The sequence below is a fragment of the Eurosta solidaginis genome, chromosome 1, assembly GCF_040869045.1.
Source record: "Eurosta solidaginis isolate ZX-2024a chromosome 1, ASM4086904v1, whole genome shotgun sequence".
NCBI classification, from domain to species: domain Eukaryota; kingdom Metazoa; phylum Arthropoda; class Insecta; order Diptera; family Tephritidae; genus Eurosta; species Eurosta solidaginis.
Window position 1 is genome coordinate 348,590,301 of NC_090319.1, and position 25,887 is coordinate 348,616,187.

The 25,887-nt window shown below is 36.4% G+C and overlaps 1 protein-coding gene across 10 annotated transcripts in view; it reads right to left on the reverse strand.

Moving 5' to 3' along the window:
* The window catches only part of Octbeta3R (Octopamine beta3 receptor), a 492,955-nt gene that overhangs the window by 82,914 nt on the left and 384,154 nt on the right, over positions 1-25,887 (reverse strand). For 9 of the 10 annotated variants that reach the window (XM_067762581.1, XM_067762586.1, XM_067762577.1 and 6 more), the window contains 2 exons: positions 7,706-8,841; positions 2,883-3,901 (listed from right to left, as the gene is read on the reverse strand). In XM_067762581.1, the coding sequence (XP_067618682.1) occupies positions 2,883-3,598 (716 nt within the window). In that variant the 5' untranslated portion in view covers positions 3,599-3,901; positions 7,706-8,841. The remainder of the gene's footprint in view (positions 1-2,882; positions 3,902-7,705; positions 8,842-25,887) is intronic. The other variant, XM_067762582.1, reaches the window with a different exon arrangement.

Sequence of the window (25,887 nt, forward strand, 5' to 3'; positions counted from 1 at the left end):
TTTTGGCAAATGATTTATGTGATCGGACAGCGATTGAAAAAGTGATCGAGGCTGTTTACTATTGTGAACGTTTCTTTCAAACATTCGCCACTTGTATGAATTAACAATGCTTGCAACAAAAGTTGGAAGTGTATGATTTATTATACACCGGTCCCAATGTGCACTAAACACCACTCAGGTACCGTATGCGTTAAAATAAATTTTACAAAAAAAAATTTTTTTGTTATTTTGAGATTGATTGCAAGACTAGTTTTTGTACAAGCAATGATTGTAGCTGCAATTAAATTTAATAGCTTCTTTTTGATTTTAAAAATTATAGTAAACAATCACTTCGTTTGCAATCAATGTGATTGCAATGAATTTTGAGACACAATCAAATACTATGATTGCAATCATCAAATATGCAATCACTTGGAACTTAGATACATCATCTGCATTTCTGCTAGTATGTACGTATGTAAATACTTATTATTAATTAATAAAATAATATTTCAACATTTTAAAGTGTTCGATTTATTATAACTCGCACCCACGGTGTGGTAAGCGTCATTCTGGTATTGTATTCGTTTAAATAAACTAAAACAAAAAAACAAAATGATTTTTATTTGGAGATTGATTGCAATACTTATTTTCGGATAACTAATGATTGCAGCTGAGACATGCATGCAATCAAAGATGTAAAAGAGAAGTAATTGCAATCATCACATTTACACAAAAGGTTGTAGATTTTAATATTTATACAATCAACCGATGAAGCATACCGTGATTGTAACATAATACTCGGAAGTGATTAAAAATAGTCGCATCAATATCGTTTCCAATATTTTACAGCTCTGTTACATAGTAATATTTTAGCCTATTAGAGTCTACCACTCCTACTACAAAAAAGTAATGAAGGTTAGGTTAGGTTAGAGTGGCCACCGGTGCGAGCACCAGTGCACTTAGGTCCAAAAAGGTCCCATTGTGATACCACATGGATCTCTCCCTACTCAAACCAACAGCTCGATACAGCAAACGTCAGAAGTTTCTTAGGTTCCAACTTAGCCAGATCAGAGATTTCATCCACTTGTGCCAAAGCGCGGGACAATCGCACATAAAATGTTTAACTATTTCTATCTCCTCTTTGCCTTTGCAGCTCCTGCAGTAATCATTATAGGGAGCACCCAGCCGTTGTGCGTGCCTCCCGATTGCTATGTGGTCGGTTATAAGTCCAACCACCAGAGATATGCCCCCCCCCCTCGGATGTGCCCCTCTTGCAAGTTCGTCAGCCATCTAATTGTCTAGTATATTCGAGCGTCCAGGCACCCATACCAGACTGAGGGAAGTTTGCTCAGCGATCTCGTTAAGCGATTTGCGGCACTTCTCTACTGTCCTGGACTTACATGTGACCGATCCAAGTGCTTTTAGTGCAGACTGGCTGTCAGAGTAAATTATAACCTCGTATTTCATATTGAAAAATACAGTCGGAGTGCAATAGTCCGACGGAGGTGAATCCAGATACTCAAGGATAGCTGTATGGCCAATCACATTGTCTCTCCATCCGAAAAACTCTCGCAGCCGCAGAGCAGAAATGCCGCACATTGCTTGGCCATTAAATCTATTGGCAACACTTTAAAAATAGTGTCCAGCGTCTCCGCAGGGGTGGTACGCAGGGCACCCCCACGCAGATTAGAGCACTTCTTTGTACCTTCTGGAGTACCCGTATGCTTGATTTAGTATCTAAGCTCGTCCACCAGACCACTGCCCCGAATAAAAGAATTGGTCAAACCACAGCGGTATAGAGCCACAGGTTAATATCCGGTGATAATCCCCATTTTCGCGCAACAGCTCCCATACGGCTATACAGTGCCACCGTTGCTTTTTTCACACGCTCTTGAGCGTTTTCCCTCCAGGATAGTTTCCTATTCAAAATTACTCCTAGGTATTTGGAAGAGTCCCTCAGCATTAGGGTCATACCCGCTAGTACCGACAGCTGCAACGCAGGTATCTTATATTTCCTGGTGAACAGGACCAGTTCAGTTTTGGCTGAATTGATCGATAGACCTTTACTCCTGGACCAGTTCTCCACCAATCTCAGCTTTGTAAAGTAATGAACCAACCGAATCTTTTTCGCCCCATTGTACCCAGAAGGCAAAGCTGTTCACGAATACACCTCCACCGGAATCACGTTAATTGAATTTTTCCAAAGGTGAAGTAACAAAAACGAATGGCTATTATGCATATAAACGTGTTTTAAAACGGGTAATTGCAGGTGAAATCACATGTTACTTAAGCAATTTCAGCATATCCTTTTTTCCCTCGCCCACATGCGCATTGTATGCGCATTAGTGTGGGTCGATTTGTATGGACGAAAGTTAGCCGATATCGCGCCATCGGTTTTTCGATACGGTCTGGTCTCAGGAAAAAAAAGTTCCACTACGCATACCCAAAAATTTAATTTTCGAGCCTGCGAAATTTAATTTTATTAACTTTTTTCGACTTTGATTTTTAAGGTTTTTTCATGACCTACTAAAAAATTTCATATGTATACCCTGTCCGACCAAAAAACATTTTTTTTTCAAAAAAATTTTATCGCCAACGTTTTTAGCGGTCATTTTTGGCTCGGACAGGGTATACATACAAGTTTTACAAACAAATGAAAATTTTTTTAGTAGGTCATGAAAAAAACCTTGAAAATGAAAGTCGAAAAAAAGTTAAAAAAATAAAATTTGCCAGGCTCGAAAATTATTTTTTCCGGTATGCGTAGTGGAACTTCTTTTTGAGCACAATTCCTATCGACAAATCGATGGCGCGATATCGGTTAATAAATCGACCCAGTCTAATGTACATATACCCACCAATGCTGGTGAAATGTGAATTACACCCATAATTATATTACTTACCGTAATTTATGATTACGTAATACCGAAATAATAACCAACGCATTGCCCAGAACAGCTGCCGATATAATCACTGCAAATATGAAACTTTTTATGATATATATTGTCGTACTGAACCATTTATCGCGTATTTGTTCACTTTTGTTGGTGTTATTATAGAAGGTGATGGTACTGTTGTTGTAGAAATTTCCATCGATTGTTATATTATAACTGTAAGTATCCACAATTCGAGTGTCATTATTGAGCATCAATGCACTGAAAGTTGCTTCCGCTTGACTGATTGTATTGCCCGGAGTAATTGTTGTTGTTGTCGAAGAAGCTGCAAAACCATCATTGCTACTATAAAATAATCTTTTCATAGCACTCGTTAAAATAGCACCAATATTATCAGCATTGGCGTTGTTGCTGGAATTTACGCTTTTTGCTGACGCGTTTGCTCCGCCCTCAGCTGCTGCTATTGCTGTTGATGCTTCCGTTGTTATATAACTAGTTGCATCGGCATCGCTTTGCGTTGGTGCTGGCGAAGCAGAAAAACTCTGTGCAGCTCCAGTGTGACCCAAGCATGTAATAACAGCTAAACTAGCAGCGATTGTTGTTGCTACGCTATTGCGACGGCTATTGCTTGTAAAATTGTTGTCGTTATTTCGATTTGTCTTATTTGTGTAATTTTTATTGTAGTTGCTGCTACTCTTTGTGGTGGCTGCAACGTTTTTATACATCGTGTGTCCAGCATAGGCGCTTTAGCCGTGATTGCCTTAGATTTGTTGTGTTTTTGGTGTTTTTTTGTTGCTTTTGCTCGTTTTTGTTGTTATAGCCGTATGAAACACACGGAAAACTTTTTGAATATTGCTGCCGGCTTAGAGTTGCCGCCTTTTACCCGGTTCGATACCAATTCCTTACAGTGTTGTAGATGCCGCGGTCGTGGGAAAGTTGACCAAATTTGTGCGTTTTGGAACGGTGTGAATTGTTGTTGTTGTTGTTTTAGTTTTGCTTTTTTTGTTATTGCAGACTGCTTGATTTAGCTGTTTATAAAAAATACAACAAATTTGAAAACCAAAGTTCGAGCATAACCGAGGATTATATGCCCAGCTGTGCGCTGGTATTAAAAGTTTTGTGGTCTCTTAAAAGGCGCAGGCCACGCCCATTTAAAAATTTCAAAAAATGAGCTTGAATTGATAGACTCATAATGAGTAATATTGCTATTGTTAAAGTAAGACACTAACCACTTTTTTTTGAACAAGTGAGCGTGGTCGTCAACAGTTTACAATTCACAGTGGTACAATTTCAACAACCACGCTTCTGGCAAATTGCATAATAATATAATCAAATTTTAATTTATGGCCTTCAAAACTTTTAAATTTTCTTTTACTTAATTTGGGCGGTGGTACGCCCATTCTCCGAAATATTAACACATTTTTATTTGCCTATTTGTAATTTTGAGTGACTTTGAAATATCTTATAGTTTTTCGATGGTGCGAAAAGGTTTGGGGTGATATTAGATCAACTAATTATGTCCACCTTAAATGGACAGAAGATCACTTGCCATTATGATCCTTCAAACAAGGTCCCAGTAGGCCAGTTGTAATCCGATTTTTCACCAGAAAGGTATAAAAATACAGGGCAAGGAACGCCCTATCTGAAAATTATAAATTTAAAAAATCTCTTTTCATTCTAATGATAAAAATATAGAAATAAAAAGATGATAAAACATTTTAAGGACTACCTTTATATAAATGGACCAAAAAACAAAAGGCAATTTTTCTTTTAATACAGACATAGTCTTGTTGAGTTTTGACTAAAAAACTTTAACAATAGCTCTTGTAAAAGAATTTTGGGATTTAAAACATTAAAGGTGGAGCGCAATTTTTCAATTTAAGGCAAACCATGTGCTTGAGATTAACTAATTGATTATTTAAAATTCAAGCACGCGCTCTACCTTTATAATTTTAAATCCCAAAATTCTTTTACAAGAGCAATTGTAAGTTTTTAGTTAAAATTCAACAAGACTATGTCTGTATTAAAGGAAAAATTGCCTTCTATTTTTTGGTCCATTTATATAAAGGAAGTCCTTAAAACTTTTTATCATCTTTTTATTTACAATTTTTTAGTACTGTCTACAAAAAGGCTATTGCAACTGTGATTAGTAATTTAAGTAATTCCTAAGTGAGAATTCTTATCTTTATAAATTTGTTCAAATTTCAAGATTTAAGAGAATTAGTGGAATTTTCGCTGACAACACTGGCGAAAACAACAGAATTCCACCTCGCATCATAAAAAGAGAACTCCACTTCGTTTGTCAGCTACTTAATTTGCACAGCTGAAAATCGTGGTGAAATTCGCATACGCCTGAAAGTCTAAAAGAATCGTGGTGAAAGTCGCGTACGCCTAAAAGTATGCAAGGACGTGCATTGAGTTGGGCCTTCAACGAGGTGGAGTTCTACAACGCCTGCAACACTCAGGAGGCTAGCCATGAAGGTGTGGCCTAATCTTCTAAATAGTTCGACTTGTGCGTTACGTAGCTCAAATTTTTTGATTAAACATTCTACTGTCACCGAGCTTTAAACTGTATTTCAGGTTTCAAGTCTCTAGATATCCAGGAAGTTAGTTAAAAATCGATTGCAAGATCCCCAATTTAAAACTAGTTTTCTCAATATTTCGATCCATGCGCCATATGATAAAATATTGCATTATCACCGGGTGCTGACTTACGAAAAAATTAAATGAAATGAAAATCGATCGCAAGGTTCCCCTGTTTTTAAAGGATTTGCAGTTATCTTAAATAGCGCGCCCACTAGCGGAACTTTGTTTTCTATTAGTTGTATTGTCACCAGGCCTCTAACCAAGTGGCAAGTTTCAAGTCTCTAGGTAATCGGGAAGTTAGTTAAAAATGGATTGAAAGATTCCCAAATTAAAATTTGTTTTCTTATTATCTCGATCCGCTTGCCACCTAGCGAATTTTTTTTTTTCAAATGTTGCATTGTCACCGGGTTCTGACCCATGGCCAAGTTTCAAGTCTCTAGCTCACCGGCAAGTTACTCAAATATCGATTGCAAGATTCCCTAGTTTTTCAGGGATTTGTAGTTATCTCAATTAGCACGCCACCTAGCGGAACTTTGTTTTCTGTAAATTGTATTGTAACTAAGCCTCGAACTGTGCGCCAAGTTTCAAGTATCTAGGACACCGGGAAGTTAGTTAAAAATGGATTGCAAATTCCCAAATCAAAATTAATTTTCTTAACATCTCGATCCATGCGCTACCTAGCGAAATTTTTTTGATCAAATATTGCATCGTCACCGAGTTCTGACTCACGGTCCAAGTCTCAAGTCTATAGCTCATCGCGAAGTTACTTAAAAATCGATCGCAAGATTCCCTGCGTTTTTTCAGGGGTTTTCAGGGATTTTTGTTTATCTCGATTCGTCTGCCACCTGGTGGCATTTTGTTTTCCACGAATTGTAGTGCCATCGAATCGCAAACTATGTACTAAGTTTGAAGTCTCTGGATCACCGAGAAGTTAGCTAAAAGTCGATCGCAAAATTTCCATTTTAAAATAAATTTTCTGTATATCTGAATCTGTGCGCTACCTAGCGGATTTTTTTTTTTACTTGCATTGTAATGTCTCCCAGATGTGAACTAAGTTCTAAGTATCAAGTGTCTAGTTCAACGGGAAGTTACCGAAAAATACTTTTCCGCGGGTCAAAAATTCGTATGGAAATGAGGGGACAAAACATGAAAGGGACATAATATAAAGGTAATAAAAAAAAATTAAACATTACTGTAAATTAACAGTTGTTAACATTTTAATACGTAAAAAATAGATTTGACTTTATTAAAATTGAGAAAAAGAATTGTAACCAATTAAAATTTGACTTTGTGGCCATTGACCTTTAGTCATCCCTACGAAAAAGTGGACGTGACTATGATCGGGTTTCGTCTGTTTTCAATACAAATACATTGTAAAATTAGATAAGCTCAATGAAGTTGTTGTATTAGTGAAATGACGAACGGACCAAAGGACGACTGGGTATAAAAAATAGGCGCTGCTTTCAATCAATTTGCCCAATCACACAGCGAGCAGTTTCCGTCATAAAAAAAATTTGTATTTTTAATGTAATGAATTATAGAGTTTTTCCATTATTCGAAATTTTCGATATTGAAAAACTGGATGTGGTTATCGCTTGATTTCGCGCATACACATTACCAATACATTGTGAGTTCAGAAAAGCTCGTGTACTAAATTTGGTGCGCCAGTCATCGTGTTTACGGATGACAGGATAAATGGCGGCTGGGTATAAAAAGTGGGCTATGCTTTCAATAAACTTCGTCCAATCACAGAGCAAGCAGTTATTGTCACAAAAACAATGTTCGCACCAAACTTAACGAGAATTGGTCGCATTTTGATCGATTTATCGCATTGAAAAAATGATAGAAAATGGGCGGAAATACGTCCATTTTCCAAAACTTTAATTTTGCGCCAGAAAGTCAGTCCACTCAATAGGTTTCATCACTCGGTTTTGGTACTTTTGCGAAGATGTCGATATTGAAAATCTGGGCATGGCTATCGTTCGATTTGGTCCATATTTCAATACCCATCTACCCTGCGCTCAGATAAGTTATTGCACAAAATTTGAAAAAAAAAAAAACAACAAACAAAATATTGTGTTAGCGGACGGACGGTTATGGCTCAATCAAAATTTTGTTCGATGCTGATAATTTTGACATAAGAAAGTCTAAATCTAATTCGATTTCATAATGGCATTACAAGAAATGATTATGCGCTTAAACTTATTATACGCTGTGCACTAACATAGTTGGGTATAAACAATCACCTTTGAATTCTCAACCCACCTTGGGGATCACTGACTTTCAACATTTTTTATTTATTTGATTGTCGCACGTTTATTGTTGTTCTTTTAGTGGGTGAGTTCGTTGAATGATTGCAGATTCAATTGCCACAAATGTCAACAACAGTTTAACCCCGTTTTTCCAACTTAAATTGTGTGATAATTGAAGCTGCTTTCAATTACTACCATTCACTTAATCTCTTCTTCTTATTCTGCTTAATATCCTTATTCCATACTCTTCATTTCCCCTGTTTAATTGCTGATAACTGCACAAGCTCAACTGCTTTTATCACTCTCAATTGCAGCTTTTGTTGTCTCTGCATACTTGTTTTCGTTTTCGCTGTTGTTGTTGTTTAACGTAGTAGGGGTCTCCTATTGCAATTGTGAGCTCTGCTGAATTCAAGAGCAAACCTGTTATTTACCGTTCAGTCTATAGCAGCACGTTTCCAATGGTTTTCAATGCTTTTCGATGGCATTGACATTTTTACTTTCGGTTGCGCCACATCTACATGCACCATGAGACAGTGTGGTGCAATTGCAATGTCTGCATTGTTCCCTCTCTTTGTTCTGCTGTCAGTCAATACAGTAACATTTGCAATTTTCCAATTCGGCAACAATTTCATTGTCGTTATGGTCCTTTGCAGGCATGTGGTAGAACTTTCACAGTCAGCTTTAGCACATTATGCAATCCAGGGTGTATAGCCCGTACAACCGGTCTATACTTTACACCCCAAACTCGTTACATGTGTGCTACTGCAGTTGTTTTTGTTGTTTATAGTTGATTGCTTTACAATGCAATAATGCTGATCGTTGAATTTCCTTTTCACTCTACCAAAATTCTTTTTTTTCGTTTTTGGTCGCTACTCTCCTGTTCCACCTCCGCGGCCTTCTTTTAAAGCGAAATCAATAATCGGCTATTGGCTTTGTTGTTCCTTTGAATTTTCATTTGAGTTGCTTTTCTCCTTCAAGGTTACGGTCGCTAAGTTGTTGTAGTTGTTGTTTTTGTATGTTGTCATGATTCTTCTTAGCTTTGTTTTGTCGCCACCGAAATTCGCAAATAAGTCCTTCAGTATGGCATCATTATGCTGATTAAATCTTTTTAATTAAACTCTGACGAGAATCTGTAACGGAAATTAAAATGGATTGAGAAATTAATTAGAAAAAGCTGAAGGAAATGGGAACTAATAAGTGACAAATATTTTTGTTTTATTCATTTTTATGATTTAGTCAATTTTATTATCTGGCATAAATAAAAATGCTACATAAAATTGGTGAGAGCCATTTATATTTATATCAACAAAGGTTGCAAGTCAGCGGATATTTAATATAACCTGTTTTTGGAGTACATAACATTTTTCGAACCTATTTCTTTTTTCGGTGCCCTTTAAATATTTTGTTATTTCAAAACCGGTTACTTCCTAGAACCACTTACTTTAAAAAAATCGGTCATTTTATGGAACCGGTAACTTATATAGAGCCGGTTAGTTTTCTAACACCGGTTAATTTGCTGGAACCAAGTATATTTATAGAACGGGTTTATTTTCTCGAACCGCATTTTTTTCCAGAATCAGCTAATTTTCTAGAATCGGTTACGTTTATACTATGCTAGATACGTGGATGACATAATATGCGTTTTAACTAATAATAACGAAGAGCTTGTACTGGAGTACCTCAACAAGCAGCACGGAAATATAAAATTTACAATGGAAACCTAAAAAGATGGAGGAATCAACTATCTAGACCTCACGATAAATATTGATAAAGAAGCCAAAAGATTTAACTATGACATATATATAAAGCCAACGGCCACCGACATAATAATACATAATACCTCAAATCACCCCCAACAGCATAAAATTGCAGCATTAAGGCACATGGTACATAGACTTGAAAGAACACTTCTTACACAAGAGTCATATAAGAGAGAAATTGAGGTCATATATAATATCGCTGCAAACAACGTATATAAAAAAGCTCTAGTAGATAAGCTCAGAAGGACAAATGGAGAACCAAAAGGAAATAATGAAAAGGAAAATAATAGCTGGACGACTTTGACATATACTGGAAAAACAACATATAAATTCGCAAACTTCTTAAAAAAATACAGCACTAACACAGCATTCAAAACATCGAACAATCTACGGCGAAAACTAAGAACTAATACTAACTCAGAGGATCCATTTAGCAGCCACGGCGTACACAGGTTTACCTGCGGATGCCAACATAGTTACAAAGGACAAACAGGACGGCAAATAAGAAAGAGGTTCAGAGAACATATTAGAGATTACAGCAAAAAAATAAGGAATCCAAACATTATACCCGAGTCTAACTTCGCGAATCATATGGTCGAGAATGAATGTGCCCCAGCAAACATCAATAAAACAGTTAGGGTTCTTCACATACAAGCAAAAGGCCGACATCTCAACGTACTCGAAAACATGGAAATCTACAAACAGAAAACATTCGACGGTAGAATAATAACCGAGCAGATAAACACAAATTCCGACACAATATTCAAGCCTTTAAAACTTGTTTACAAGAAACAAAGTAATCACACAGGTACAACAGACAAACACACAACAACAAAAAAACACAAAACAATTAACGCACCAAAACAACAAACCCACAAAGAAGGTCTATCAACTAAAATTATGGATTTTTACTTGCTCCAGTCAGCCACACAAATCGATCAGTAAAAACCACCCTCGGTTCTGAATGATCACTCAGCACATACACATAAATACACAAGCATCAATTTTGACAATACCTGCTCATGTATATACGAACTATAAATACAGGGCAAACGACAACAACAGATCAGAACGAAAATCAACACTGATGATGGGACAACGCCGAAAGCGGTTTGTCTCAAAACCAAATTTGACAAGGGATGACGGAAAATCGTTCCAATATACATCACAAACGGCAACTTTTCTAGAAGCGATAATTTTTCTAGAAATGTTAAATTGAATAAACTCTCTTAACTCTTATGGAACCGGATACTTTTATGGAAAGGGTTTTTTGGATAACATATGTAGAACCTGTTGCCTTTATAGAACGGGTTACTTTTATAGCACCGGTTACTATTATAGAACCGGTTACTTTTATATAACTGGGTAATTTTATGGATCCAGCTTCTTATGAAGAACCGGCTATTCTTACAGAAAGTAGCTTTTTTATAGGACCGGTTACTTTTCTAAAACGGGTTTCTTTTTTGAACCGGTTATTTTTGTAGAATCGTTTACTTTGCTTGAACTGGTTACTCTTATAGAGTCGGTTACTTTTCTGGAACTGGTTACTTTTATAGAACCGGCTGCTTTCTTTGCTTTTTTGAAACCAGCTACTTTTGTGGTTACTTCCTGGGTTATGTGACAATGTTCGGACAATTGTCTCTTATGAATTTTTCCTTCAACAATCGGTAATTATGAACATAGTAAAAATATCGTCTCTAATCTCATATTGGAAGCACAAGGTAAAAGAGAAATGTGGTAATTTTACAGATAATAATCTAATTCCTAGGGATGGGACATATTTAAGCGCGTAGACTCTTTATCCAGGATTTATTGTAGATTAGTGCATGTGTAAACTTGGTTGTTGTTTTTGTTGTAGTGACAAGGACACTCCCCGAAAGCCTTGGGGAGTGTTATCGATGTTGATGGTTCTTCGCCGGATGCAGATCCGGTACGTTCCGGTACCAAGCCCGACCATCTCGGGAACGATTTGTTATGACCATATACGACCTTCTAGACCATCCCGCTCCACCGCCCTTCCACCCCTAGACCCATGAGGGGTTCGAGGTCGCCAGAGCCTCGGCTGTTAATGAAACAGGATTTGCCACGGATACGTGAGGTTGACAATTGGGTTGGAGAAGCTATATATTGCGCTGGCAACCCCTTGAAAGGGTTGCGGTACACAACCCCTTGAATCTATTTGGTATTTTGGCCGCCTCTTATGACAGGCATACCTACCGCGGGTATATTCTAACCCCCTAACCTGCTGGGTTATGTAAACTTGGTCTTAGTGTGTTTGAATACTTAAAGCAAAAGTATAGTTTTCCTACAAGGATATAGTTTAGAGCTCTACTATTTGCCAAAGCTCGAAGAAGGTAGCCTTAGGCAGCACTAATAGATTATCTGAACAGACTGGTGCTCTGGAAACCAGAAAATCAAAAGACGTAGTATAAAATGGGAAAGGTAAAAAATAACCGAGCTCAGTCCACGACATGGACAGAGTAGTTTTAAATAGTACAGTATCCGGCGATATATTCAGGGTATTTATGTTTTGCGGTTTTCCAAAGAGTTCTAAGATAGAGCGCTTTTGAAACAGCAGTCGAAATATGATGATATTCCACTCAGCACTCGGTAAGTTGTTGCTCTTCTTACAAAACTTTCTTCGTTCTGTTATATTGATGTATTCAATTATGAAAAGAAAACGTGACGGATGAAGCGTTGTTTTGCTAAATTAATAGCCCTCAATCGAGCAAAAACAGAATTATTGCGTCAGATAAATCCGGCTGTCATAGGAATGTGCCGGAGGCATATTGACCAAAGTTATCATTACTAACATCATCACATCCAAATTTGTGTAGGTTTAAACGAAACTTCTTGATCACTCTTTCCCCTCGCCAAAAGATGTTACCAATGATGCAAGAAATCAAAGTTGTAAGAAATAACAATATGCAAATAACGTTCCTAATGTGTAATTTTTTGTTGTTTTATATCGATTTGTGGGAAAGGCCGAGCTGTTGTTGTCAGTCACATTTACATAACTGCACATGTAATTGCCTATGAAAGCCGAAAATTTTACACATTATCTATATCTTTTAAGCTGATTTCTTCCAGCACGTGTGCATATAGGTAGGTACGTATGTACATACATGTGTCAGTGACAGTCTACTCTCCGAGGTTAGCGCATGCTGGAAACAACTTCGAAAATACACACTAAGATTGGTTAAAAAAACCTTAAGTAGCCCAATTCTAAATATTCCCTCGGAAATTTGTGCTCGCGGATTTTTTTTCCCCGCGGATAAATTCCTCCAATTCTTTTCTCATATGGAGAACAATAATTGGGGAATAGTAATTTCGAATTTTCGAAGTCAGCTGTTTTGTCAATTGAAATTCGTTATGCATTTCTTATTTTGTTTAAAAAATTGAAAGTTTTAATTATTGTTGCGAATCTTATATATTATTTCTAATTGCTGTTTTTATTTGCAAGTCCCTTTTTCGCTCTTATTTGGAATCCAAATCTATAAATACAATTTTGGTTGTAAAGATGGGGTTAGTGCCATTAGCGAGCTTTGGGTATTATTAGTCGTAGTGCTTTTCTTTAGCTATATTTTATGAAAATAATTTGTTAAAAATAAACGATTGTGAGCGCACAAAGAAATCTATTTATACCATGACACTATTGTGGATATTTGAATAGAACTAACACTGCATTACCGGCAGTTGCTAACATTCGCCAGATGGCAGCGTGAGCTGATTGAACAGCTGATTTCTGTTGATAATTGATTTTTATATTTGTTCCGCAAGATGCGCATGGGTACGGCTGGTTTGTTTGTAATTAAGAAATAAAATATAAACAATGCACAGTATTGCATTTCATGTGGTATTCACTGAAATGAGTAATGAATTGGTGCCACAGTGACATCAAAAGGGCAGCATAATAAGAAGAAGACGGCGGGATAACACAAATCCGCCGGAGTTGCCTGCTTTCATTCAGCAAACCAATTTTCTGGCATCCAGGGCGAGTTGAATTCGTCATATTCGTCAATTCGCCAAAACCTATTTAAGCCTTTTAAAATATCCTTGCGCAATTTTTGGATGGCTGCACCAAATATACCAAAAACACTTCCATTGCTGATGATATACTTTTCGACTTAAAATAAAGAATATTGCGGTAGAATGTACAAATATTAGCACAAATTTGTACAAACGAGTGTTCTTTCTTAAAAGAACCAATTTCTTTTAACTAGTTTGATGCATTCCCTTTAATTTAACAAGTGAAAAAACTCCTAAAAATGGCAGAGAAATCTCCCTCTCACTCACATTCATAATACCTACTTTTCTCCCATAACCGGTTTGCGCTTTTTTTAACATTGTTCAGAATAGGAGGAAAGGGAGAAGTGAAAACACTCACAAGGAAATTTTATTTAGAATACGAGGAATGGGAGAAGGGGAAAAACTCGCACGGAACTTTTGTTTAGAATTGGGCTGATCGTCTCTAATCTCATATTGGAAGCACGAGATAAAAGAGAAATGTGATAATTTTACAGATAATAATTTAGTTCCTAGGGATGGGGCATATGTAAGCGCGTAGATTATCTATCCAGGATTTGTTGTAGATTAGTGCATGTGTAAACTTGGTCTTAGAGTGTTTGACTACTTAAAGCAAAAGTACAGTCTTCCTAACAGGATGTAGTTCAGAGCTCTACTATTTTCCAAGGCTCGAAGAAGGCAGCCTTAAGCAGCACTAATAGATTAACAAAAACTTTCTTAAATATAAGCGAATATCTAATATCTGAACAGACTAGTGCTCTGGAAACCAGAAAATCACAAGCAAATGGAAAAAGTAAAAAATAACCGGGCTTAGTCGATGACGTCGACAAGGTAGTTTTAAATAGTATAGTATCCGGCGATATATTTAGGAAATTTAGGTTTTGCGGTTTTGTAGGATTGACCGAGTTCTGAGATAAGGGGTTTTGCAACGAATCCTGAAATAGGGCGTTTTCCAAACAGTTCTGAGATGTGGCGCTTTTGAAACAGCAGTCGAGATATGGTGATATTCCACTCAGCAGTCGGTAAGTTGTTGCTCTTGTTACAAAACCTTCTTCGTTCTGTTCAATTGATAATACATTCAATTATGAAAACGAAACGTGACGGATGAAGCATTGTTTTGCTAAAATAACAGCCCTTAATCGAGTAAAAACAGAATTATTGCGTCGGATAAATCCGGCTGTCATAGGAATGTGCCGGAGGCATATTGACCAAAGTTATCATTTCTAGCATCATCACATCAAAATTTGTGTAGGTTTAAACAAAACTTCTTGATCACTCTTTCCCCTCGCCAAAAGATGTTACCAATGATGCAAGAAATCAAAGTTGTAAGAAATAACAATATGCAAATAACGTTCCTAATGTGTAATTTTTTTTGTTGTTTTATATCGATTAATGGGAAAGGCCGAGCTTTTGTTGTCAGGCACATTTACATAACTACACATGTAATTGCTTATGAAAGCCGAAAATTTTACACACTTTCGATATCTTTTAAGCTGATTCCAGCACGTGTGCATATAGGTAGGTACATATGTACATATATATGTCAGTAGCAGTCTACTCTCCAAGGTTAGCGCTTGTTAGAAATAACTAGGAAAATACACACTAAGATTGATTAAAAAAACCCCTAATGTAAATCGATTTTTAAAGTACCCAGCTGAATAAGTAGAAAGGTTAAAAGGAAGTGCTAGACACTAAGTGCAACCGCTCATACATTAGACTTAAAATTTTTTCCTCATCATGTGGTCGTACATATGAACGCACTAAAATCATTTTCATGTATGTTTGTGATATCTTGATGTTATCAAAGCTCGTAAATAACTCTTAAGCAGGGGCCGAAACTGTTATTCCTTTTATAATATAAGTCCTTGCAAAACTATTAATTTTGGACTTTTAATATATTTGGATCAAGATAAAAATTATTTTCGGATTTTTATTTTTTTAGTCAGATAGAATTAGTTAAACTCGGACTTTTAAAAATAAAAGTCCGGAAATAAAAGTTAAATCCGGACTTTTATTTTTTAACGCCAAAATAAAAGTCCCGCTTGATAACAAAGAAACGGCTTATCCGAAACAAACAATTTTTCTTAATTCGGATCAGCAGTTTCTTTGTTATGAAGCCGGACTTTTATTTTGGCCTTAAAAATAAAAGTCCGGATTTAACTTTTATTTCCGGACTTTTATTTTTAAAAGTCCAAGTTTAACTAGTTCTATCGGACTAAAAAAATAAAAATACAGATTTTACTTTTATATGAGGACTTTTATGGAAAAAGTCCGAAAAATAAAAAGGATGCATAATTCGACATGATATTGCTATAGTTATACCTGGGAACTCAAACATTTTCACTTAGGGAAATTTTTTGACCAGGACTTTTTCGACTCCGAAAAAGAAATTTTAATTATTTTCCGTCCCTGCTCTTAAGTAATTCAAACTTCTGAACATAGCATACACATAAGTCTCAGTCAGCAAATACTTGTTGTTAACTACTTAAAGACGAGTTTTCCGTTTCTTCCAGTGACAAGCTTTTAAATATTTCCTTGTAAGTGTCCAGCTATAGCTAGAACACGTCAAAGATCCGTTGAAGGCCTCTTTTTGTAAAATTTGAATGCATTAGAGGAATTATGAACTCGAAATATTTTTAATTATATTAATAACTATGGATGATTATGGCATACATATACGCACATATACATATAAACGAGCTTCTTAATAGCTCCTTGGGTAACCTAGATTGCAGCGTGGCCAATTATAACTGCCAACATATGTAAAGTTGGCTATGTCAAAAGCCCATCCATGTAATTAGGGGTCAGTTGGTCGATAAATGGTGCAACGGAGAGTAATTGATCCCACCAAAGTAAACGGACCTACATTTTTAGGCCGATTCCAAACGGCATCTGCAAGACAGATGAGTTTTCCGTGAGGAGCTTTTCATGGCAGAAATACACTTGGAGTGCTTGCCAAATCACTAATCACTGCAGAGGGTGGCCCGCTTAGAAAAACTTTCTTCTATGTGAAAAGACTTGTTTCTAAAATTTTGATGGTGCTTTTGACCGGGGCGTGAACCCAGGATCTTCGGTGTGGTAGGCGGAGCACGCTACCAGCACACCACGGCGGCCGACGTTGACAGGCAGTGTCCCTTATAGTATCCAGTAATAGTTTGTAGATCCTCTTTGCTTAAATTAATGCGTTTGGCTGATACACTCGTTGCTTGGAGTATCAAATATTGGCCTGTCTTGTCTAATTTGCTTTATTTCCCAGTTGCTTATCCTTCTCTAGGGTATGCCTTTGTGACTCCACAGAAGTGATATGGAATATAAAATACTGCTAAGGCACTTAGCTTGGCTAATTAGCCTGCCTGCTGATTACCTCCCTTGATGACCAACGCATTCATACAATAGCTTAGTAGTAATTGTGTAAGCCTGTCATGACACGTAGAGCTGTTTTTCTGTCGAAAATAATGTTGAATACTCCCCGAGGATAAGCCTCTTCGTTGACATTCTCTACCGATAACTTTTATTCCATAGTTTTCTGCATGATGAATAGTGGGGTCGCATCCCATTTCTAACGATTTCTCATAAATGCCTGCTCCCATTCATCCGTGAACTAGGCCTCAGAGAAAGGGCAGTGATCGGATTTCCTGTTTCCCAAAGAGTTCTGTCCATATTGGACACTTCAAAATTACGTGAGATTCTAAGCGTAGGAGCTATTGCTATTCACGATTGTGAATAGTTTGTAATATTTTCGAAGGGTTTTTGATATTATTTATTATTATATTCCTTTTTCGGAATATAGTGAAGATCTTCACAGAATGTTTTCGGAATAATATCGGTGCTAATGGTGCTTGTTACCGGAACAAACCGGATCTATATCCGGCAAAGGGCCATCAACATTGATTACACTCCCTAAAACATAGATTCGGTTTGAGAATACCTAGAGAGGTCCTGTTATACTAATGGAGCAAGACGCTCCGTTCAACATATTGTGGAGAAAATTAGCTTCACTATGCTGTTAGTAAATAATCGCAACGACAATTCATTCAAGCAGCCACTTTTATGTTCATGTACAAATACAAGGCGACGAAGAATATCTCATATACACATATGTAGTCATCAGCTACATATGGCTAGTAGAAAAGCATAAACTACAAATATACATGTATGCAGCTGGTAACCAAGCATGAGATACAACTGTTCGCGAAATGACTAGACCTTAGGAGAAATGGGTGAACGAGAAAATCGAGACTATAAAAGCAGCGCAAGCTGAGGTATCAGTAATCAGTTTGATCCCCCAAAATTCGTTACAATATATTTCAATCGACATCGCCATTTGGAAACGGAGGAAGGATAAGCCCTCCACTAAGTTTGGTAAGGCAGGTGGATGCCGAACTCGCTTAGGCGGTTAAGTGTTAATTAATGATACAATTGAGTATTATATTAACTAATCATTAGACATATTTTTCTTAATAAGTAAGTCCTATAATACAATGAGTATATAAGAGAAGATGAAAAAAATCTGGTTGCAGCTAACTGTTCTTTTGGAGTCTTGGTTGTATTTGCGTAAGTGTTTTTCAAAGCTGCTGACGGCAGTAAAACAAATTGCTAGTTTATATAATTTACATACTCTACCAGCATTGAGTAAATGTTTACAAGTTTTTTTTTGCATTTTGCAGCAGAAGTAAGAAGAGGAGCTTAAAGTTCTATAAAATCGCCTTTTAGTAGGAGATAAGGAACTTTAATTGGTTAGGTAGGCAATGGTAGGGAAAAGGGAGCAAACATGAAATAAAAAAAGTTGAACACGCATTTGAATTTATTTAATAAATTTTTTAGCAATTGACGATTTTTGTTTGCTCAGTTTGATTTACTCAATTTGCTGAACTTTCACCTGAACGTTGACTTTGCACATTAATTTATGTTCAGCATGTCAATAATTTTATGACAGCGTAGAAACAATTTAGCTTTTTTATTAGTCCGTAACACTATTTTAATAATTTAACTGATGTGTGTATACTAATTTACTTACCATACTAATTTAGTGATGACAAAAAGTTTAGTGATGTGAAACTCGATGGCTGATCTAAGTATATGATGAATTTCATCTTTCACTACCAATGTCCGGCTTCACTTCACATTAAGAAGCACTGTTAACTCTAAACACCTTTTGGCAAAGAGGCAAGAAAGAAGTCTTCCTCCACCTGTCTCTGCCAGCTAAGTGTAGGTCCCTTTCGCCCATTATTTCGAGCCAAATGTCAGGAAAGGTATGCTAAGAAACTTATAGAGCGTGAGTTTCACTCGTCGTGAAAGGACTTCACATTTCAATTGCCTACTTAGTACAAAATACAATGTGTTGGAAAGTATGGTTCTAAATTTGATATCTTTGACTATTTAACCAATCCAGATAAAGCAGAACTTACGCGCGTTGCACGTTCTTATAACAGATCGTGCTACTGTGGTTACATCTGCTGCTAGACATAGTTTGAAGAAGTCGCACTGCAGAGAGCCTACATGTATGAAGCGCCGTTTGATTTTGAATGGCTTGGAGAGGTTCCTCCCAATGAGCATACCTGAGCGTAAAACAGTCGTCGACCATATTTTGAATAGGAGCTGGTGCATGCTTTTTAATAGCCCTTCGCCTCCAAATTTGAGCAGCGCGGTGCGAGTGCGTCGCCTTGTTATTCTTTTTAGCAGGAATACTACCATGCCTTATCCTTAGCTATCTAGAAATGAGGAAATGTACTGCTTTCAAAACTCAACACACATTTTGAACGTCAGTTACAAAGTCGCAATTATAATTCCTGCAACTATCCCCCATTTCAAGCTATTAGGGGCGGCAGAGTTGTAAGATCTCGAGGCAGCAATTAAGCTAGGTGCTAGAATAGTTCTAGTATTTGCCAATATGACGGAGTTATTCTATAACATAAGTCCTGGCACCTGAATGTGGTTATTTCGTTTGTTCATCGAACAAAGTCTGGTAACACTATGGACACAATCGGTCAATGTGAGGTCTTTGTTAATTTATCCTATGGCAACTTAAGCTTTTTTAACCTTAAGTGTTCTACAGAGGCAGAAATCATATGTGTGCTTCATAGTCTCTCATAAAATTACTCCTTATTCACGTCAGCACCATAATACTTATATTGGTGCGAAGCTGCAAATAAATATTATATTGAAAACATTATCTTGGCGAGGCTCTAGGTCATACGCTCGTTCACAGCCGAAATCGAAAGTTTGAGATGGCGATGTTTCTTTTTCACTACAATACCAATGTTTTGGCTACGGGTTGCGCTTTAAAAACATCAAAAATCTGCCTTGATTGTTATTAAGAAAAAATTATCCAAGACTTGTTGATGCGTAAACATCTTTGCGGATCTCTTAGCCCGTATTGGAACGATTGAACCGGATGAAGATGGCTGTAAAGATTTCGAGACTTCGCTTACCTTCTACATAGATGGACCTCGAGCCAGATCAGCAAGCGTAGAGCGGCCGAAAGTAGATGGCAGAAAGTGTGTCAAAATGGTTGGGTTCACTAAAACTCATCTATCAATGGTCATTGGGGCTTTAACAGGGCACTGCCCAATGGGAGTCCACGCGGTACGTCATGATATATGGGAAACCCCATCCTGCTGTAGCGGTATGAAGGATGATGAGGTGAAATCATTGAGTCACTTTATGCTTGATTGTCCAGATTTTGCAGAACAAAGCGAAGGTATTTCGGTCAAGACTCACTTGGATCACCGGAGGATTTATCCAAGTGAGTTAGATTTATCCACGCAACGATTCTCTAAGTAGCTATACATATGTCACGATTCTTTTATGTGGTATCGCAATGGATGCCATCCAAGTGAGCTTTATCTACCACGCAGCTACCACCTAAACTTAACTAACTAAACCTAACCTAACCTAAACCTGGTTGCTTGCGTTATGGGGGAATAAAGAATATAAGCGTAATTGTAATAACTGCATTGTGGCCAGGGGCGGATTAAAGATTTACGAGGCCCGGGACTAAAATGAATATGGGGCCCACTTAAGGGGAGCAAAATTATTTTTAGCGAAAGAAGAATGCGCTTAGATGATGAAAAGGCCAATCATAAAATGTAAAATTCTTTATATTTTGATTTTATATTTAAGTATTTATAATAAAAAATTAATATTTGTCAAAATAAGAAACAAACAATAAAAGTTAATTTTAAAACTTTAATTTTCAATTCTTTACTCAGGGGATTAAAAATGTTCCTGTTTTGTAGGATTTTTGTAATTAGATTTTACGCTTTAACTTACATTGGCATATATTTGGTTCATATGTAATAATTTAACTGGAGCAAAGCCCATTGATAATTGTAAAAGTTCCCGTTCATATAAATATTTCAAGAAGTGTATAAAAGAAATTAAATGACTGAATTTTTTGGTTTTTAATTACACTATGTGACGCCAAATAGACGTGTGTCTTTGGACTTGGTCTAAGATTAGTTGCCTGTATTATTCCTAAGTTAATACTTCTAGGCAGTAGCCGTTAGCAGTTTTATAAAATTTGTGTTTTTGATGGAAAAATAAAAGAATTATAGAAATATATATCACTCGTCTTATTGTAAACAGATAAACACAAAATTTAAGTTTTTTGGGAGAATGCAATTCAAATTTTGTCATATTATATGGTTGAATTCTCCGGTTAATTTCTAGGGCACTGAAAGTGGTAGGTCAATTTGGGTGGCTAATTTTCTGTTAAAAAATTTTTTTATAATAGTTCGAAGAATTTGCTATATTTTTTCTCTGCATTTTTCATTAAAAATTATTCACTTTACTATAAAACATTTTGCAGCCAAATACAACTTTCAGAATAAATTCATACGGAGTATTTATGAATATATCGGTGTAGTACAAAAACAATAGTAAATAAATCATGTTTTTATGGTGTTACATATACAGATTTATTTCGGGTTGATTCATCTTACGTTTAAAAATCAAAGCATTTTCAATTAGCAAAATTTATAAAACAAAGATGCATAGACATCTATTTCCGCTAGTTTCATCTCATTGAGTGTAATCCGAGACTGAACATAATGCCGTCATCCAGTTAATAATATATTATAATATCTCAGAAAATTAGAATTTCACATTACATCAGTTTACAATAAAATGTACATATTTTTTTCTTTTTATTGCAATTTTGGTTCATATATTCTGTATACTAAACTATATTAATGTATAACATTCAATTTACTCCGGTAAGCAAACTTAAACATTCCTTTTTTATATCCAAAAATACAAACTGCACATGCGCTTGTTAAAAATCGCTATAGCTATAAAAAATAGCCGCGATTCAAAAATCGCCATATCTATTTTCACTGATAGTTCAAAATCGCCATATCGTCCATCACTAGTACGAATTTCGTCATTTCGTCTTTCGTTGTTTTTCCGCGAAAATAAACATTAAACAAGTACCGAACGGCGGCGCCTTCTGAAGCGCCGAAACTGTGACGTTTTTCGCGAACTAATACATGCATCGACGTTCAACCGGCTTCTGTGGTAAACCTCCAAGTGCCATCGATGGTGTTTTTATGATAATCTAAGCAAGTGGGTTCAGATTACAATGAGTATATGTTATTATATACTTACTATAGTCCGAACTCTGAACGTGCTTGCTTATATTATCTTATTCTTAACTAGTGCGTGTATTCTTTTCCACATTACTATTGTATATAAATTTTGAGGTGCAAAATTAAATTATGTGTACGCAAATACGTAATATGATATTGTTTATTCGAGCTCGCGGGGCCCTCCCGATGCTGGGGCCCGGGGCTATAGCCCCTGCTAGCCCCTCCTTTAATCCGCCCCTGACTGTGGCATAATGCGGGAACAATATACGTGATAGAGTTGATATGAGCGAAATCGGATAGAAAATCAATTAAAGGAAACTAACGAAGGCAGAAAAACAAAGGAGAAACTGAAACGTCAAAGGAAAGCATGTAAATGTAGAGAGGATAAAAGAAGAAGAGGAGCAAAAAAGAATAATATTTTAACAATGTCGATATTGATGTGCTTTTGGATATCATCACGCTTGCGAAGTTATTTTTTTCCATTTAAAATTTTTTTCCTTCATAAGGGCGGTATATACCCATGCGTTATTTCATTGCAAAATGTACACGCGGGATAACCCAACGATTTTGAAAATACGAGGCAAACATTTAAAAATCGTTGGGATATTTCAAAAAATATAATAAATTATCTAACCCTGATTAAAAAACGTGATTGTTTGTTATATTATTTTCTAAAAATAAGGCTATATAATTAAGTTTTACTCGTTTTCACCCCATCTAAGATTTCTTTGCTTACTATTCTTCTTTTCTATATTCTTTTACATACATAAATGTTTGTACGTTGTCTCACAAAATAAAATAAATCTCTTTTATCAAATTCGCTACCGGGCTTCTGTTTTTTCTTTTTTATTGCGTTGTTTGAGTTAAGGAAGTTCTGAAAAGTTAAAAAGCAAAATAATTTTTTAAGGCCATAAGTTTGTGTAAACCAGTTTTTGTAAACATGTGTTTAAGTATTGGGACATGATATTTGTGCAATAAAATATTTAAGAGCAAAACGGAAACCTACAATTTTATTGGCCGTTTAGTATTAAATTTTATTACTGGTGTTAACTTTATTGCCCCATTTAACCCCCTATGTATGTACATACATAGATGCAGACGAATGAATTCCACAGCAAGGCTAATTAACTATATACAATATGTTCAATAACAAGAGAATATTGGGCACACATATACTATAGAATAAATGATAAACCAAAAAAAAAGAAGAAAATAGCTATAAAAAAAAAAAAATAAAAAAAAAATGGAAGTGGTTTTTCGCCATAGAAATCCTTCCCATAATTCAGAAAAGTAATTTCCCCAAAAATTAAAACATTTCTTTTGGGTTATAGAAATAATTCTGCTTAGAAAAGCGAAAAAAAAAAAACAAGTAAGGACGGGACTGTCACCTGCCGCCCATACCTTTCATGAATGGGGCTGAACAATAATCTTATCCCATTCGTAATATCCAAATATTCGGCTGTATAAGACATGAAATATATAGTGAACCGATGTACATACCTAAGCGAATTTTAAGCTAAATATGTAATAAACAAGTAAGGAAGGCTAAGTTCGGGTGTAACCGAACATTACATACTCAGCTGAGAGCTTTGAAGACAAATGTTAGAGTTGAATGTTGACATAATTTACTTATATACTGTAAATATATTAAATTTTTTGGTTTAAATTTGACTTTAGACTTTTTTTTTTAAAGTGGGCGTATTCGTCATCCGATTTTGCTAATTCTCATTTAAAACACATATAGTGATATGAGTAACGTTCCTGCAACATTTCATCATAATATCTTCAACGAATGCCAAATTACAGCTTGCAAAACTTTTAAATTACCTTCTTTTAAAAGTGGGCGGTGCCACGCCCCTTGTCCAAAATTTTACTAATGCTCTATTCTGCGTCGACCCACCTACCAAGCTTCATCGCTTTATCTGTCTTTGGTAATGAACTATCGCACTTTTTCGGTTTTTCCAAGTTTCATTAAAATACCTCAAAATTTACTCAAGTTATCGTGTTTACGGACGGATGGACGGACATGGCTAAATGAATTTCCTTTTTGGCTCAGCTAAGTATAAACATGGGAGTGATTTTTCGCCAAAGAAATCCTTCTCTTAATTCAGAAAACTAATTTCTTCAAAAATTGAGATTTTTTTTTTTGGGTTATAGAAATAATTTTGCTTAGAAAACCGAAAACATTTAGAAAAACAAGTAAGGAAGGCTAAGTTCGGGTGTAACCGAACATTACATAGTTGTTACAGTACAGTTGAGAGCTATGCAGACAAAAAAGGGAAAATCACTATGTAGGAAAGTGAACCCAGGGTAACCCTGGAATGTGTTTGTATGACATGGGTATCAAATGAAAGGTGTTAATGAGTATTTTAACAGGGAGTGCTCCTTAGTTCTGCAGGTGGACGCCTTTTCTAGATATCGCCACAAAGGTGGACCAGGGGTGACTCTAGAATGTGTTTGTACGATATGGGTAGCAAATGAAAGGTGCTAATGAGTATTTTAAAAGGGAGTGGGTATTAGGGCTATAGGTGGACGCCTTTTCGAGATATCGCCATAGGTTTGGACCAGGGGTGACTCCAGAATGTTTTTGTACGATATGGGTATCAAATAAAAGGTGTTAATGAGTCTTTTAAAAGGGAGTGGGCCTTAGTTCTATAGGTGTACGCCTTTTAGAGATATCGCCATAGGGGTGGACCAGGGGTGACTCCAGAATGTGTTTGTACGATACGGGTATCAAATATAAGGTGTTAATGATTATTTTAACAGGGATTGGTCCTTAGTTCCTTAGGTGGACGCCTTTTCTAGATATTGCCATAAAGATGGAGGGGTGACTCTAGAATGTGTTTGTGCGATATGAGTATCAAATGAAAGGTGTTAATGAGTATTTTAAATGGGAGTGGGTTTTAGTTCTATAGGTGGACACCTTTTCTAGATATTGCCATAAAGGTGGACCAGGGGTGACTCCAGAATGTTTTTATAGGATATGGGTATCAAATGAAAGGTGTTAATGAGTTTTTTAAAAGGGAGTGGGCCTTAGTTCTATAGGTGGACGCCTTTTCGAGATATCGCCATAGAAGTGGACCAGGGGTGACTTCAGAATGTGTTTGTACGATATGGGTATCAAATATAAGGTGTTAATGATTATTTTAACAGGGATTGGTCCTTAGTTCCATAGGTGGACGCCTTTTCTAGATATCGCCATAGAGATGGACCAGGGGTGACTCTAGAATGTGTTTGTGCGATATGAGTATCAAATGAAAGGTGTTAATGAGTATTTTAAATGGGAGTGGGTTTTAGTTCTATAGGTGGACACCTTTTCTAGATATTGCCATAAAGGTGGACCAGGGGTGACTCCAGAATGTTTTTGTAGGATATGGGTATCAAATGAAAGGTGTTAATGAGTATTTTAAATGGGAGTGGGTTTTAGTTCTATAGGTGGACACCTTTTCTAGATATTGCCATAAAGGTGGACCAGGGGTGACTCCAGAATGTTTTTGTAGGATATGGGTATCAAATGAAAGGTGTTAATGAGTATTTTAAAAGGGAGTGGATCTTAGTTCTATAGGTGGACACCTTTTCGAGATATCGCCATAAAGGGGGACCAGGGGTGACTCTAGAATTTGTTTGTACGATATCGGTATCAAATGAAAGGTGTTAATGAGGGTTTTAAAAGGGAGTGGCACTTAAGTTTATATGTGAAGGCGCTTTCGAAATATCGACGGAAATGTGGACCAGAGTGACCCAGAACATCTTCTGTCAGCTACCGCTAATTAATTTATATATGTGATACCACGAACAGTAT